Source organism: Pelodiscus sinensis, chromosome 6 (assembly GCF_049634645.1).
Source record: "Pelodiscus sinensis isolate JC-2024 chromosome 6, ASM4963464v1, whole genome shotgun sequence".
NCBI lineage: Eukaryota > Metazoa > Chordata > Testudines > Trionychidae > Pelodiscus > Pelodiscus sinensis.
The window spans coordinates 84,217,642-84,235,228 of NC_134716.1; the positions used below are offsets into that span (position 1 = coordinate 84,217,642).

Consider the following 17,587-nt stretch of genomic DNA (forward strand, 5'->3'; position numbering starts at 1 on the left):
TCCCACACCAGGGTTCCCCATTCTCCTCTTCCCATGTCAAGGGTTCTGTCACTCACCTGTTCTCTCCTGATCTAGAGCCAGGTCTCTCTCGCTCCCCTTCCCCTTCATACTTGGATCTCCTGTTCTTCACCTCTTATCTTAAGGGTTCTGTGCCCTGTCCCCCATATCAGAGTTCCTTAATTTCACCTCCTCACAGACTCTAGGGTTCTGTAGCCCTTTATATACCCCCTTCCCAATACCAGAGTCCCATATTTCCTTCACCCCATGCCAGAGGCTGCATGCACTCCCCCGTTTCCCTGTCTCCATTGTTCTTCTGGAAGATGATTAATTCAGAGTGGCAACATGTTAAAACCTGTGTTAATGAGGCTAATTAAGTGGGCTGGATGTGTCCCATACATAGCTTTTGATGTGGTAATGCAGATGTTAATGGCAGGAGAATTGGCTTCGTAATGCGTCTATCAGTTTATGTCTTTGTGTAAGCCCAGGCTAACAGTATCAAATCTGTAGATAAACTCCAGCTCTGGAGATTCCATCTGTAATTGTGATAGAGATGCAGCCGTGTTAATCTGGTCTAGCTGAAACAAAAGACAGGACTATGCAGCACTTTAAAGACTAACAAGATGGTTTATTAAGTGATGAGCTTTCATCTGAGGAAGTGGGTCTGGCCCACGAAAGCTCATCCCCTAATAAACCATCTTGTTAGACTTTAAAGTGCTGCATAGTCCTGTGTTCCTCTGTAATTGGTTTGAGAAATTCCTTTGTGATTCTTCAGATGAGTGTACAGCATAACATTCTATGTATATTTCGAGCATATATTATTGATGGATTGACCTCTGCAAAGGGGTTGTTGTGTGTTTGAGATTATGATTACTGCACCCTTTTACCACCATTCATTAAAGGAAAGATCGCAAAGTCCACTTGATCTTTCATCAAGAGCACTATAAAGTGAAATCCTGTAAAACACAGATGAATGGAAAACTGATTTAGGGAGCAAACATTATAGCAGCACTGCATCTGCCAAAAGGTATTGCCCATTGAAATCAAACATTTTTGGAAAGCTTTACAAGGAAAGGTGTGCCAGTCTATTCTGAAATACAAAAACACAGAACATTTTCAGTAGCTAGTAGAATAAAATACATATTGATTACATTATTCTGAAGGGAAAAGGAAACCATCATTTTCACATAAACAGAAATCAATACCTTCAAGAGCTATTTAAGTTCTACAAAAACATCAACAAATGCTATCCCTGTATATAACAATCACGGTCACACTGCTAATTCACAATAGGCTACCATCTATTCTTCATTTCTATCTCCTGCATTTTGTTTTTCTCCTGGGTCCCCATTCTGAACTAAATGCCACAGTCTAATATGATGGAGCAGTCATAGAAAGTCTCACCTGAGATTTTTTTTAACTGCAAATATAGAATGTGTTCATTTTCTATATTTGCTATTCTTCCCTTGAAAATCCTTTTATTCCACCACAAAAGAAAATATGAACCACGCATTCAAATTTGTGCGAGAGCCACATACTCAAATTTGCAACCTCTCTGCCGCCCCCATACCAATCCATTTATTATCATGACAGTTACAAGTGTTGGCTGTGACTATTTTTTAAAGTTGATCAATCTGCTGGCTAAACTTTTAAAGTCCCAATCTAAATATCCCCTTGCAGTCAACATGAATCTTTCCATTGATTTCACTGGAAATGAATCAGCTTGGGACCATTAGTACCAAAGTTTAGTTCCATTGGCATTAATGAGAGTTCTGCCTTTGACTTCCATGATACCAAAATTTGGGCCGTTTGAACACTAATCATGTGAAGACTTATGTGCTTAACAGTAATAGTCCTGTTCTACTTAAAGTGTATGCCTCAGACACCTTAGGACTGGAGCCAAAGGTACCAGCAAATTCACTTGCCTGCTAAACTCCAGAAATCCCCTACAAAGTAAATTTCTACCAAAGTTAAGAATGTGAACATACATGATTATGATGTAAGTAAAAGAAGGCAAATATCATTAGTGGGTTGGTGCCCAGCTACTAAACGACTCCCAAATGAGTTGCAGAGTGAACTCTCCTCCTAGCTAGTTGCTAAACCTGTTTGCAGGAACTTCTCTCTGCTAAACCAGGGTATGTCTACACTACCACCCTAGTTCGAACTAGGGTGGTTGATGTAGGCAACCGGAGTTGCAAATGAAGCCCGGGATTTGAATTTCCCGGGCTTCATTTGCATGTTGCCGGGTGCCGCCATTTTTAAATGTCCGCTAGTTCGGACTCCGTGCCCGCGGCTACACGCGGCACGAACTAGGTAGTTCGGATTAGGCTTCCTATTCCGAACTACCGTTACTCCTTGTGGAACGAGGTGTACCGGTAGTTTGGAATAGGAAGCCTAATCCGAACTACCTAGTTCATGCCGCGTGTAGCCCCGGGCACGGAGTCCAAACTAGTGGACATTTAAAAATGGCGGCACCCGGCAACATGCAAATGAAGCCCGGGAAATTCAAATCCCGGGCTTCATTTGCAACTCCAGTTGCCTACATCAACCACCCTAGTTCGAACTAGGGTGGTAGTGTAGACATACCCTGGTTTAGCAGAGAGAAGTTCCTGCAAACAGGTTTAGCAACTAGCTAGGAGGAGAGTTCACTCTGCAACTCATTTGGGAGTCGTTTAGTAGCTGGGCACCAACCCACCAGTGATATTTGCCTTCTTTTACTTACATCATAATCATGTATGTTCACATTCTTAACTGCGAGATAGAGACATAACAGGTGATAATGGATAAAGAATGTTCAAAAATCTTGAGTTGTAGTTGCTGGGCAACAATTGAGATATGCCTGGGCTACAAATTCTAAATTTTCCCAAGACTTGGAGTAGTTGGATGCAGGGTCTTGTTTCCGACTCTCAGCTGTATCATACTTATTCAACTGCTCTACCTTTAAAAGGAGCAGCTACTAAAATAGCTGCCTCTGATCAACTGTATGATAGAGACACGAAGGAGTGGAATGATTATACCTATATTTCACAAGTAAATAAAAGTGTACTTAAATGATTGTGTATACTACTCATACCAACCACAGAAGACGAAATTCAATACAATCTGAGATGTTGTCACATTCAAATTAGCTTTATTGTGACATTCACAATAATTTACTTGGATGAAATCTGTGTCAAATCCTGAACATAGTCAAGGAGGTACTCAGCATGTAGTACCCTCCAACAAAAAAGCTCCCCCATTTCCAGCCACTAAAAGTACCTTCGCCCTGATCCTGGGGGACTAATTCTTCTGCCCCAGCACAGCTTAGGAGAGCCAAGTAGCAACTTGAGCAGTGTTCTATGTTTGTTTGCTGCAGAAGCCGCAACAATGTTCATGCCCTCTATCTACTGGTAATATCCTTGACTGCCTGGACATCTTCTCTGGGAAAAGCCCCAGTTGGCCAGTTAAGCTGGTTTTCCACTTGCTTTGTGCTACTGGAGCTGTGCAAAGGAGATGGGAATGGGACCAGGAGCTGACCCCTTGTATTTAATGGGATGAAAACATGGAAAGCTATCTGATGATGCAAATATATTTTCCATTTGAAAACAGGGGCACCATTGGGGAAGGAGGGCTGTAGCCCTCTTAGAATTTTATACTAGGAATCTCACTCTAGCCTCAGATAGAGCTCTTAAGGGCAACACAGCTTGAGTGTGATATGTGATAAATTCCAAAGCTGGGAGCAGCACATCCTTTGTGGCAGGGAGTTTGTTTATAAACAGAGACAGGGAGATTAAGATAACAAAAGGCTTGTCATTGAAGTAAACTACAGGTTTTTTGATCTGAGAAAGTGGGTCTGGCCCACGAAAGCTCATCATCTAATAAACCATCTTGTTAGTCTTTAAAGTGCTACATTGTCCTACATTTTGCTACAGATGATTAGATGAGCCTGAAAGCACTGTCGGGTACTCCAGTCAAAAAATAGGAAAAAGGATGGAATAAATTGTGAGAATGGAGAGAAGTAAATAGTGGTGTCCACCATGGGATTGTACTGGGATCAGTGCTATTCAGCCCATTCATAAATGATCTGAAAAAAAGTGTAAACAGCGAGCTTGCAAAATTTGCAGATGAAAACAAAATTTATTCAAGATTGTTAAGTCCAAAACAGACTGCAAAGAATTACAAAGAGATTTCACAAAACTGGGTGACTGGGCAACACAATGACAGATTAAATTAAATATTGATAAATGCAGAGTATATGGCAAAATATAATCCCAAATATACATACAAAACAATGTGTTCTTTATTGGTGGGGTCAGCTAATTAAAACAGTGGAGTCATTGTGAATAGTTGTCTGAAAACATCTGCTCCATGTCTAATAGTAATAAAAAACCTAACAGGATATTTGAACTCATTAGAGAAGGGATAGATAATAAGACAAAATATCATATTGCCTCTATATAAATCCATGATATAACACCCACGTATCGAATAGTGTGTGCAAATTTCATCACTCATCTAAAAAAAAAGATATATTGGCTTTTTAAAAGGTACAGAGAAAGAAAACGAAAATTATTAAGAGTATCAAACACATCCACATGAGGAGAGATTAAAAGGACTGGGACTTTTCAGTTTGGAAAAAAGACATGATTAAAAGGATGATAGCAGAGTGAATTATGTGGAAAAATTGATTAAGAAAACGTTATTTATTCCTTCAAATAATATAAGAACTAAGAGTCACTCAATGAAATTAATATATAGCAGATTTAAAATAAGCAAAAGAAAATATTTCTTCACAGTCAACCAGTGAAACTCTGTGCCAGAGGATGTTGTGAAAGCCAAGTGTGTAACAGGGATAAAAAAATAACTAAAGTTCATGGAGAAAAAGTCCCTCAAAGGCTATTAGCCAGCGTGGGCAGAGGTCCAACACCATGTTCTGCGTGTCCCTCACCTCTGTTTGCCAGAAGCTGGGAATGGGTGATAGGATGAATCACTTGATGATTGCCTGTTCATTCTCTCTGAAGCACCTGACATTTGCTAGGTCAGAAGACAGGATACTGGGCTAGATGGACCTTTTGTCTGACCCAGTATGGCCATCTGATGTTTTTACATAGAACCAGATGTATCTGCCCCCTGCTGTAACCCACTAGGACCTCACTCCCATTCCGGAGCTGAGATAGAACCCACGAGTTCTGATAGGGTCGCTCTCTCTCTCTCTCTGCAGAGTTAGTAACAAGTTCAGAAGGCATAGTAAAATTTTAAACCTAACAGTGCCCTTACATGACTGCCATAAGATACCAGAACATGTTATTAGAGCTGAGTGGGTCTAATAGTTGTCTTTCTTTTATATAGGAATACGATACAGGACTCCTGTCAGCTAGCTGCTAAATTATCTGCCAGAAAACAAGAATTTTCAAGTGCCTAAATAACTCTTGGAATTATGGATAAAGTTGTTCCTACCCCAATCAAAATATGAAATGGCACCCCTGTTTCAAAATACTATGGACAAGAACTTATACAGAAGACTTTTGTAGCGGCTGTGGGAGGTTTCTCTAGCTTTAATAAGAACTGCAAAAACTCCCCAGTGAAGTGTAATACCGATTAATAAATGTGTGTGTTAAGTTTCTGCCCACACTAAACTTTATACTTTCTCAGCATACCTTTGATATGGCCACATTTCTCAAGAATGGAAAAGCCAATAGGTAGGCTCATGCCAGTCATTTCAAACAAGTGACAATAAAGAGAAGGAGATGGATGAGAAGCTGGAGACAGGTGATAACCACAATGGGCAGAACTGTGCTTATGTTAAATTTTACAAATTAGGGGTTGGAAATAATTCAGAAATGTAATTTAAAATTTTGGAGACAGATTGCTTTTGTAAACATTTTGTAGACCATCACACCACAAGGTAGAATGGTTTCGGATTATATCTTCACAAAAAACAGATATCTATGATGATATTTACAATTCGGCACACATAATTTCAAATATTTCTGAGGAACATGTAGCATAATGGGGGCCCCAGTGACATTAATTTAGCATCCAGCATCACCTCTACATTCCCTTATTTTCTGTGGTCTAGGAAGTCTATAAGGCCTTGCTCACAGACTCAGGTGGAGTGTTATATGGGACCCTGATGCCTGTGCTCCATTAATATTCAGGAACATAGGCCCGGCTCCACCACTGTTTGGACTTATATTTCCATAGGATGAATCAGGACAACTGCCCTAAGCCCCACATTTTACCACAATTAGGCTGTCATATCATGAAAGGCTGTCAGGGCATCAGAGAGTCAAACTTAGGCCTTATTTACACAAAACAGTTTGCATCAGCTGAACTAAATGAGCTTTAAAACACATCTTTAGTTAAGCCAATATACATGTGTGCATGGGTGCCAGGTTTTATAATTGTTGGTGGTGCCCAGAATGGGTCCAAGCACGGCCATAAGCTTGGGGGGAGGGGAGACGGGAGGGGCATGTTTCAGGGTGAAGCAGAGTCCAAGATGGCCTGGGCAGTTAGCAAGAGGCCTGGCACCAGCAGCAATAAGTGATCTGGCCTCAGCCCACCCTGCTGGTTCTCAGCATCACTCTGGGAGGGGGCCGAAGCCAAAAAGAAGCTGGTGGCGGCTTGGGGAACAGTGTAGAAGGGGACTGGGTCTTGGGGTGGAATAGTGTCAGGCAGAGGAAGGGTGGACTGGGGCTAGGTTGCTTGCTTATGCCAATGCTAGACCCCCTGTTAACCTCTCAGGCCATGCTGGACCCCACCTCCCCCTGAAGTGTGGGACCCCCACAGCTTATGGCTCTGCTTGGACCCAATCTGGGCACAATACAAATTATACTAACCTGGCACCCATGCACATAGATACATAGTGCCTTAACTAAAGATGTGTTCTGAAGCTCATTTAGTTCAACTGATTCAAATTGTCTTATATAAACAAGGCCTAAGTTTGACCCTCTAATACCCTGACTGCCTTTCATGATATGACAGCCTAATTGTGGTAACACAATTCCATAAATACAATCAATAATTCACATTCTAGAAAGTCCCCATGCAGCATATTATCATGATAAACCAGAATGGTACCAAAGGCAGATTATCAGCCTAAATTGCATGAAGTTAACAAAAAATTCTTATTTATGTAAGAAACCAAAACATCAAGGGAAATGGTGTTCCATGCATTTCACTGATGTCTCAAATAGTTTTGGTGAGAAGTTGTTACAATAGGCTCTTCAGACACAGATCTCTAGGTGCTTCGTAAAGGTGGGTGGACAGCATTATTTCCATGTTAAAGATGGGATAATTAAGGTACAGAAGTTAAGTGACTTCACACAGCAAATTGGTGATAGATTTGGGAGGAAAGACCAGGACTCCTGACATTCAGTGCCATTCTTAAACCACTAGGGCTTAGTCCATGGCTACCCTATGTGCTAAAGCTAAGACTGAATCACTGGCTCAAATTATGTATGTCCACAATTCTGCCAGCATGAGTCACAATTTCATGCAATCAGCTAAAACACTTTCCATGGGTACTGTGCATCAAAAGCCGTGATGGTCTCAGTCTCTAAATGAGACAACAGGGCATGGTTATTAATTCAGCACTACATGGATGTATAAAGACAAGAAGAATATGCTATTTAACACTCTGAGCTAGATGCTGGGCAGTGTTGGGACAGTACAAAGCTCTTCTGGTGGCAGACCCAGGTCCCAGATGACTTCCTCCTGCATAGTCAGACTTTGGGGTTACAACAGCTGCTGTACAGGCTCCTTCCCCACCACTTCTCCTGGGCTCCAGTGTAGCAGGGCATAGCTGAGAGAAAGGGGATGGCAAGGGCTCCATCATGCCCCAAGAACCCCAGCTATCAGGATAATCCTTGGGTTCACTGGCAGACAAAGCAATCTGAAGCATGTGGTTCTAAGCTGTAGTGAAAGCCTGACTTGACACAGATCAGCCCAGGATCTGGAAAGCACAAAAGTGGCATAAAAGTGGCTCTATATAGCCCCCTCCCAAGCTGTGATCCTCAGCCCCAACTCAGGATCTGGGCTTGTCAATATTTTGTGTTTTAATGCAACACCAAATTTCTAATGAATGCTCATTAGAAGCTGCCTTTGTTGTGCACCATCCTAAATTGGTGCTCCTGCTCTAAATGACTCTGGTTCTGCATCAGAATGTTTCTAATGGAGGAGATGACAATGGAGATGGAATAATACATTTTCTGGCACTAATTTCTGTTTGGTAGAGCTCCAAAATCTGTCATTTCTGGCTAATACATACAGAAGTCAAAGAACTACTCTGTGTAATACCACTTCTATCAACTATCACAAAATTCACAGGTATGGAAACATAAAATTGAGAGAGAGGAAAACTAATTGCAAAGACAGATGAGAACACTGCTACTTCTAATGCAATGGGCAAGGTTCCAGGATCAATCCAATCATATTCACATTGCAAAAATCATTGTTATGGATCCAATCCTGCAAAAGGCTAAGCATCCTCATCTACCATTGACTGGGAGTGGAGGGTTCACAGGATCAGCCCTATGGCTCAATGGTCATTAGACTTTTCTCTTTAGACTCATTTTAGTTTTGTTCAGAAGCTGGAATTTTTACTTCCAGCTTTCCTGAGGTAGCAGACCTGGATATCTTCTTTCCTATGTTCCAATATTTTGAAGCAGAAGAAGAAGAAGGGTGTGAGGACAGACACGAGGAATTATCCTATCAATTGCACAGGCAGGCTTAATTTGAAACATTTCATTACCACAGGTAGTGCAACAGCCCCCCCAAAACCATTCAAAAGCGCAGCTTATTTTTAGAAGACCCACCTTCAAAAGTATTAGTGACACAGTGCTGTTATGGTGAATAATGTAATGGTCCTTCAAAGGCATGACATATAACTTCGTGTCTGGGGGCCTGATTCTCATGCACCTTCTGTAATCATTTACAGTTGAGCAGAAGGAACATTCGATTTGGTAGCATTTTGCACCCCATAAAAGACTGTACAAGGTCAAAGCAATGGAGACTCAGTCACTGGATAATACTAAGTGTGATGTACTGCTATAGTGGAACACCTGAAGAACTTTTGTGCATGAAAGTGCTTTCAGAAGACAAATAAACCCATTCCTTTTGTTGTTCTGCAAGTTTTTCTGCCAAGCATTTTGTTAAAACAGGATCCACTTTGGAATCAAATTTATTGGCAAACCAGTGTCCGTAATTTATAAGCCACCTTAACTCTGCTGCTCCATAAATGCACACACTGCGAAGATGCGTACCAGTACATGGAGGATACAAGTGGTCCTCCAGGTAATTCCATTTCACCAGGCGAGTCTTGCTTTGCAGATCTGTTATATCGTGAGCTGACCTTGAAACTTCCCCAGGTATTCCAGGCACACGTGCAAGAGTTGCCCAGAAATGTTCATCTGGAGAATAAGTATCCTTGGACCATTCAAAAAAGTCTTTAGCAAGAGAATTTTCAGAGATATATTGGATGAATGCTTGACTTAAAACAAAATAGGCACTGCCTACAAAAACCTCAATGTTATGAGGGGGCGGATCTTTAGAAATGTTCGTTTTTACAGGCATCTGCATGTATTCGTAAGGCACTTTCTGAAGTTCATAGTGATATGTAAATCGGTCCTTTTTGCTGCTACTTGGCTTTATAGTCTCCAGCATGTTTCCTCCATTGAGTTTCTTCAAATCAGATACCAATTCAAAGTTTGATCTCAACGGAAAGTCTTGACCACACAAATTAATAACATACTTCCATGGAACTGATGACTTCATCAAGTCAGACAAACAATTCAAATCTGCTTGGAGCCTAGAAATGTGTGCATATTCCACTGTCTCCAATTTAGATGCAATGAAAATATTGGGGAAGCACCTAGCTAAATTGTCCATTGCACATTTGAAAGTAGTAGCAGACTTTTGGTCATAATGGATGCAGTAAATGTTTTGATGGCTGTATATTGTATGTATAAGTCTTTCAACTGTTATTGCATCTTTGTGAACAACCAAAGAGTAGGCTAATGGGAAATTTTCCTCCTCTGGTGAAACCAGTTTTAGGTGGTATCCTCTAAGAGTACGATACACCTGACAATCGCTGGTCAGAGCTATAACGTCTTCATCATCTAAATCAATAATTTCTTTTCTTCTTATCTCTAAACTCTTGCCAATTTCACCAGGTTCTTGTTCATATATATATGAACAATTGATTTCATACTGGAAGTCATTTCTAAGATGGGAGTACTTGTTTCTAACATAAGAAGAGGTGCTTAAAAAATGCTCTACTAAATAAATACCTTTGTGAGGGAATAGGAGTCTTTCAACATTAAGAAGTTTCAAAAGTGAAAGCAGCCACACTGTTAAAAACAGGATCAGGATCTTCCACCTCATGGGATACTTGTAAGAACACTTACGTCTCTTCATTCTGTAGGAAGATAGCAGACAAGTGAAATTTTAATCATGGAAGGGTACACTAAAGACAATTTCAGCTTCTTCTAGAAAAACAAACACTTTGATCTGGCTACAGCTTGAAAACAACAGTAGAAATATACAGCATTAAAACACTACTATTTTCTTATATTAAACCGTACTTAGTGGCATCAAATCATAAACATGTTAATTCAGGGCTGATTTTTGCCAGCTTTGTTTGTACCAAGCTGTTCCTTGTGATGAATTAGCCCAGTGAAGTCAATGGAACACTGCAGAGTAAGATAATATTCAGCTGGAGTAGGGTTATTTGGATCACATGCTTTATTTGCCAACTCCCTTTTACTTCCACCTGTTCTCCCCCAAGGAAGAATTAAGGAGTAAGTCTGGTGGTACAGAAGTGCAATTTTCATCTCTTACTACTAGATGGTAGGACTGAACTAGCCCTTGACTAAAATCCCACTGAATATAGTTTATTTTGCTCAGATATCTTAAATATTGCTTTTGATATTAAAAATAAAGAATTAAAGCAAATGCTTTAAAAATCAAACAGAGCGTCCTCTTTAATTGACAGCATCAGGGCTGGCTAATGTGTAAGTGTACCATACCTGGACGTGATGGGGGGGAGGGGAGAGGGAAGAAGAGAAAGGCACTTCCCTCCCCCATCACCTCTAGATATGGTGGAATCTTGCTCAGAAGACCTTGACCTCCCTGGAATCTAAGGGCTGCTTCTGGATGGTGGCACCAACTACCACAAAGGAATTGGAGGTAAGACTGGACCTAGCCCTGGCAATCATCCAGGGAAGCTTATAATGCACCCTCCTGTCTCCTAGAACTCTGGGAGACTGCTGCAAAGGCACAGCCAAGGTTTCCATTATGCAACAGCATATTCAAAGCCATCTGCTATGTAATAGCTTTCGAACTTGGGTTTCATTGCAAGGAAAGTGAAGCATGATGAGCCTTTCTCCATTTTTATTTATTTATTTATTTTGCTTTTAGCAGCAAAGTGTGAAGAGCATCGTGTCTATTACTGGATTAAAATGAGACAGGAGTCTGTATCCAGGTGCTGTATTAGTTATAACTCCATTTTCCTTCTTAATGGAACTGCTCATGCATAGAGCAGTCTCCAACATTTCCTTTCTAAAATAAGTTGTTTTGCTACTCCTATATGGCTTTGTGGTTAATAGGAAAGGAAAGAGCAGCCAGCTTTGTTACCTTATAGTTATATGTTTTTGTTGAATTTGAAAAATTTAGAAGTGCACAGTCAGCAAAGGACACATGCAAACTGCTGTGACAAAGCCTTCTTCAGGAAATGTGCAAAAGAAGTACTATTCTGCTTTTGGTTTGCAAAACTGCTGTGAAATCACGTGTGACCCAGTCTCAGTACAGATTGATAAATAGACTAACAACTATATAGATATCTGAAATGAAATAAGAGGATTCTGAATAGCTTTTGAACATAGCGTTTGGCCTCAGGAATATGTGAATACATAAGTGGCATAAAGCCAGTGTAACTGTCTCTATACTACCTATACCCAGCCCTCCCTTATGTCATTGGCAGGTTAGAGGTGGGTAGTTGAACAGAGCAGGTGTAACTCCTTCTCCTAATGGCCCAATGGTTCAATTCAGTCAATTGTTTAGGATTTCCCTTGGCTTTCTCACTGACATTAAGCTCTCACACAACAGCATCTGTGAGAAATGCTTTCTACCACCTCCTGTTGGCTTGGAGACTATGTCTGATGGATAATGAGCTGGACTCAGACATACCTTCCTTGCCTCCCATCTGGGTTAAAGCAATGCAATAAACCTGGACATGAAGTCATCAGCTCCTACAGCTAACACAAACCACTGCAACACTTCTCCTTAGCAACATGGTTATCGCAAGCACATCAGACTTATCTCTGCTCCCTATACTGGCTTTCCATAGAATATGAAGTCAAGTTCAAGGTCTCTGCTCTTATCTCCAAGATACTCAGTAGCCTGTACTCAGCATATCTAAAAGACTGCCTACATTTCTTAGGCGATGACTGTGGCTGACAACTCCATCTCTCTGTCAGAAAGGAGCTGTCCACCTCATCTGTGCAGGAGACCAAGCTCTTACAGGGGCCAGTTCATCACAAATTTGATTATTTTAATTTCAAGTACACAACATTTTTCAACCTAACACACACAAAGCAGCATGTATGTTTAAAAAACAAAAACAAACCCTACCAAAAAATAAAACTCCCCTGCATACAGCATTCTCCCTCTGGAGAAAAGGGGGGGGGAGGAGATAGCCTTAATCATGATTGACATTCTCTCTCTCTCTAAGGCCAGGTCTATACTAGACCAGGAAGGTCGGGTTAAGGTACGCAACTCCAGCTACATAGAATTCATAGCTAGAGTCACCTTACTTTAACCCGAGCTTGGCACCATCTTCACAGAGGGAGGCTGATGGGAGCCACTGAGAGAAGTACACGCCCCGGCCAGAGTTGCCCTCAGCATTCAATTTACTGGTCTTAACTAGACCTGTTAAATAAAACAGCAGAAGAGCGATCTCTGGCATGGTGAGTGAAGACGTGCCCTAAGATTTTGTCATGGGTGTATTTAGTAGAAGTCAGGAACAGGTCATGGGCAATAAGGAAAAATGTACAGAAGTCCATGACCTGTCCCTGTCTTCTACTGAATATATCCATGATAAAATGGGAAGGAGATGGGCATCTTGGGGTTGCTGAGCGCTTTGGGGAACCCCACCAACTACAGCTTGGAGTTGCAGGGTCTCCCTGCCCCTGTGCAGCTGGGCGTTGCAGGGTCCCTCTGCTGCCTGCAGCAGTGGGGAACCTCAGCAGTGTTTCTGTTGCCTGCCTCAGTAAAGAGCTACTGGGTACCCTCCACTGCCTATGGCAATTTGGAACTTGGGAGCCCCACTGCCTCAGGCTGCAGGGAATCCTCACGGTTTCCTGATGCTGCAGGAGATAGCAGGACCCTACAGCTCCCAGCCACCAAGGTTGAAGTCACAGAGCTCTTTGGAAGTCATGGATTCTGTGACTTCTGCAATCCCCATGACAAAACCATAGGCTTAGTCATGATGCTTAATGAGCTATTGGAAGATGCTGAGATACTATGAAGATGAGAGTGGTGTAAGAACCTATAGAGAATAGAAATGCCTACATTTACTCTTCTCCTGGGCCTCTCCCTATCTAAAACAATCTCTGGCTGCACCTAACAACATATCTCTAGTGTTTATACCATTCCTCTAAGTTCCAATTTCTTTTAAATCCATTAAGTTCCTGTTACATGCAGGGATCATTTTTTCCCCCTTATGTAGGATTGTTATGGTAGAAAGGGAGATGGGAGTCACCACCTTTTTCTGAAGGCTCCATTTTATTGGATCCCACAAAGTTTATGCCACTTGGTAGTTGTAATAATTCATCTACTTGACTAAAGATAAACCCTAAGGACCCAGTGAGGGCTTAGTATGTCTTAAGTTAGAGCAGGCACTTGCTAGCAGTGTACACAGTAATGAGACACTGTAATTCAGGTGCTTTTATTTATATTTCCACATAATGCAAGAACACCATGAAACTGATAAGCAACACATTTAAAACCGATTGAGGAAATACTTTCTAACCTTGAGAGAGGCTCATTATATGTTGTATCACAGAGACCAAGAGCTCCAATGCTTTGAGCTCTGGCAAATGAGAACATCCACTATTACATGAGACAGGATTCAAGTATGGCTAGCACATATGAACCATCATGTTTTGAGGCATGTGCTGACCACTAACCATCAGATGTTCAGGGCAGAAACTGTCAACAGGCATCTTATTTGACACGACATGGCTATTCTCCGCATGTGGGTTTGGTCACTGACACAACATTTTAGATGGACCCACAGCTGAATCCTCCTCCATTCCTGTGGGATTTTTGCAAGACACAGGTTTGAGCAGCTTTAAAATGAAGAAAACCACAAATAATCTGGCATAGTTTGTGCCTTGTGCTTATGGGCAACAGAGAAGAGAAAGAGACCAGATGCGCCTCTCGCTTCCTTGCGTTACTGCAATAGGGGACAGGTACAGTTTCTGTCTTGGCACTCTTTGAATGTAGAGAGGCTAATCTAAATGGCTGTAGCCAATCCAAAAGAGGTGGAGTAAAGATGAGACCTGCTCCTCACAAGTGACATTGAGCCAGAGTACAGGGGATACACATTATACCCTTCAAACTGGTGTTGATCCACCATGCATTCCTCCAGGGGCTGGAGAGGAATTTTGCAGTTTGCCAGGGACTTCTCTGCAGTGCAGCCACATCATAAGCCCCAGAAGGAAGAACATGCCTTAACCCTCACACCACTTCCTTTTTTGTTGTCTATAGGAAACTAGCTGGACACATCTCATGCTAGAGTGAATCAGTTGCTGCTCCAACAAAGTCAGTAGAGTTTCACTGCTGTAAATCAACTGTGAGAACAGGATCATGTCCTTCCTTAGCAGCAATTGTTCCTCAGCAGTCACCAAGCAGGGCAGACTACAGCAGTTTGCACTAATGTAGCAACACTGATGTAGTTAGACCTGTGCAAACCCCAGCCATTTGCACACCATAGATAGCACATTAGTGCAATACAGGGTTTACACCTGTACATCTAATCCCAATAATTCACCTGGATAAGTCACACAGACTTGCACCAGTGCAGTGCATCTATACTGTGAGTTTGCCTTAGATACACTGGAGCAAAACACACAGAGAGGACAGAGTCACAAAGGCAGGGCTAACTAAGAGTTGTTAGTACAAAAATGCAGAAGGTGTTGAAATCCTACTGAGACATATGCAGCCTCACCTAGAATATTAGTTTGTAGACTAACCCATTGATGTGAAGTATCAGACAACGCATTGCACAATGTAAACACAAACCTGTTCTTGAGATTCTTTTGGAAAAATGTGCTAAATAAAATTAAAGTATGATAATCACTGCAGCAACTCAACTGAGTCACAGCTCTTTAAATACAGTACCATGTGCCTAGCACAGCCTACCCCGCAAGCTTCTCCAAATATCCCTTAGTGGGTGGCCAGTCAGATTCTGTCACACTCAGGAAGAAGATCTTCAAAGATGAATGCATAGAGAGGACTCTCTGCATACTAATCTCTCCCAGCCTGCACGGAGTGGGAGTCGTCAACTTCCACTGAACTCTTGCTCCAATTCTGCCCCTGTCCTAACTTTGAACATTGTGGAAGGACCCTCCATGGACACAGAGCTTTGCTTATGGGGAACAATCTAGAAAAGAAGGGCCAAGGGAACACATGACCCGCTCCCTCCTTAAACCAGCAACAACAAATCCAGTTAATACCACTGCAGTTATCTTCTATGCTGGATAATCAAAACTGTATCCTTCTCTCAACATACACACTATTCAGAAACAGTTCTCAAAGCAGCAATGGGTGAGGTAGCAAGGTGGCGGGGGGAAGCAGGAGCCAGTAAAATCTGGTTCACCCAGCACCATCTCCACGGGAGGGCAGGGGAAGCAGGGGAGTAGCGGGGACAGGACATGAGGTGGGAATCAGTTGATTCCTGGCTCACACCCAGTCCCAGGATGCCACGCCTCTGCTTTTTAAATGTATTAATGTGTTGGCTCTTAATACATTTAAAAGGCTGAAGTGCAGTGTGGGGAACCCAGTGTAAGCCGAGACAGCTGATTTCCTGTTCACACGCCCCCCTCTCCCCCAGCTGCGTATCAGCCTTTTAAATCTATTAAGAGCTGGCTGACTCTTAATACATTTAAAAAGCAGAAGTGCAGCAGGGGGGATCCAGTTTGCGTCAGGGGGCTGAAGTGCCAGCATGGGCTCCCCAATGTTGGGGGGAGTCCTGAGCCTTGGGGGCTGGATCCTGGCAAACCAGGGACTGAATCTGGCCCCTGGGCCTTAAATTTCCCACCCCTGCTCTAGGGGAACAGCTCACCTACACCGCGGCTACTCAAAATGTGGGCCGCGGCCCATTTGTTTGCAGCCCACGGGGTGGTTTGGGTTTATGCAGGGCTCAACACACGGCCCCTGGGTGGGATCCTTTGAACATGGCCTCCATTGGGAACATGCTCCACAACAGCGAGGCATCTCCCAGGCGGGGTGAGCACTGAAAGACGCAAGCAGATGAGCTGGGTGGAGCAGATGAGTACAGAGTGTTGGCATTGCTAGCCCCCAGGGAGGAGGTGCAGAAAGCACCAGGGCATTGTGAGAAGTGCTGGCTGCTTACCCTTGTGGGCAGAGCCTGAGAGGTGCCGACTGTCTCACACTGGCCACGTTTGGGTCCGGTGTGGTGACTTAAGGCTTAATCTTTGTATTCATGCCTGTAGGTGTGAAAGAAGCTATTATTTGCATGTATATGCAACCACACTTAAGTTGCAGCCCTCAGCACGTGCTGAGTATCACTGTGGCTGCCGGGGCTTCCAAAGTTGAGTAGCCCTGTCCTACACTTTCTGTAGGTGACTCAATGCTGCGACCTTGACAAATGTAATGGATTCTACATCCCCCTGCCTGCCAAGAGGAGACAGCTGTGATAACACTAAACGGTCTCAGGTGCTCAGTTTGGAGTTTGCAAGCCCTTCCCAGATTTACAGTACCAATATCTGTAGAGTGCTCATATCCAGGGCAGTTCATCCGACGACGTTTTTGTTTGACACATGCATATCTGAAATCAACTGTGTCCAAAGCAGGGGTGTCCAATCTCCGGCCCTCCAGGCTCTAAATTGTGATCCTCAGAGATGACTGGATTAAGAAGAAATTGTGTGTTTAGGAGTTCAACATGCATTTCCAGAGCCAGGCCTTGTGATTTCTATGTGGAAATAATTGAAATTGGACATTAGGAAAAACTTCCTAACTGACAAGGGTGGTTCAACACTGGAATAAATTGCCTAATGAGGTTTTGCAATCTCCATCACTGGAGATATTTAACAGCAGGTTGGATAGACATCAGAGATGATCTAGATGGTGCTTGGTCCTGCTGTGAGGGCAGGGGACTGGACTTGACCTCTTGAGGTTCCTTTCCACTTCTAGTATTCTACAATTCTATGAATGTGTTCTGTTTTGGTTGCCTCATCTCCCCTACTGCCTCCCACTGTCCCCCCCCCAGCCCTCAGACAGGATCCTGATAGGAGACAGGAGCACTTGGAGCACCTACTGTCTTTCCCCTGCTGTTTGTCAGCCTGAGAGGCATAAAGGGAGTGGAACA

The 17,587-nt window shown here is 42.7% G+C and overlaps 1 protein-coding gene across 8 annotated transcripts in view; it reads right to left on the reverse strand.

The window, feature by feature from the left end:
- Positions 1-2,667: 2,667 nt before the first annotated feature.
- Positions 2,668-17,587, reverse strand: part of GCNT4 (glucosaminyl (N-acetyl) transferase 4) — a 29,624-nt gene continuing 14,704 nt past the window's right edge. For 4 of the 8 annotated variants that reach the window (XM_075932296.1, XM_075932294.1, XM_014574161.3 and 1 more), the window contains exon 3: positions 2,668-10,393. In XM_075932296.1, the coding sequence (XP_075788411.1) occupies positions 9,025-10,392 (1,368 nt within the window). In that variant the 5' untranslated portion in view covers position 10,393 and the 3' untranslated portion in view covers positions 2,668-9,024. Of the gene's footprint in view, positions 10,394-16,612; positions 16,707-16,979; positions 17,192-17,587 lie in introns of all 8 variants that reach the window. The other 4 variants (XM_075932300.1, XM_075932297.1, XM_075932299.1 and 1 more) reach the window with 4 other exon arrangements.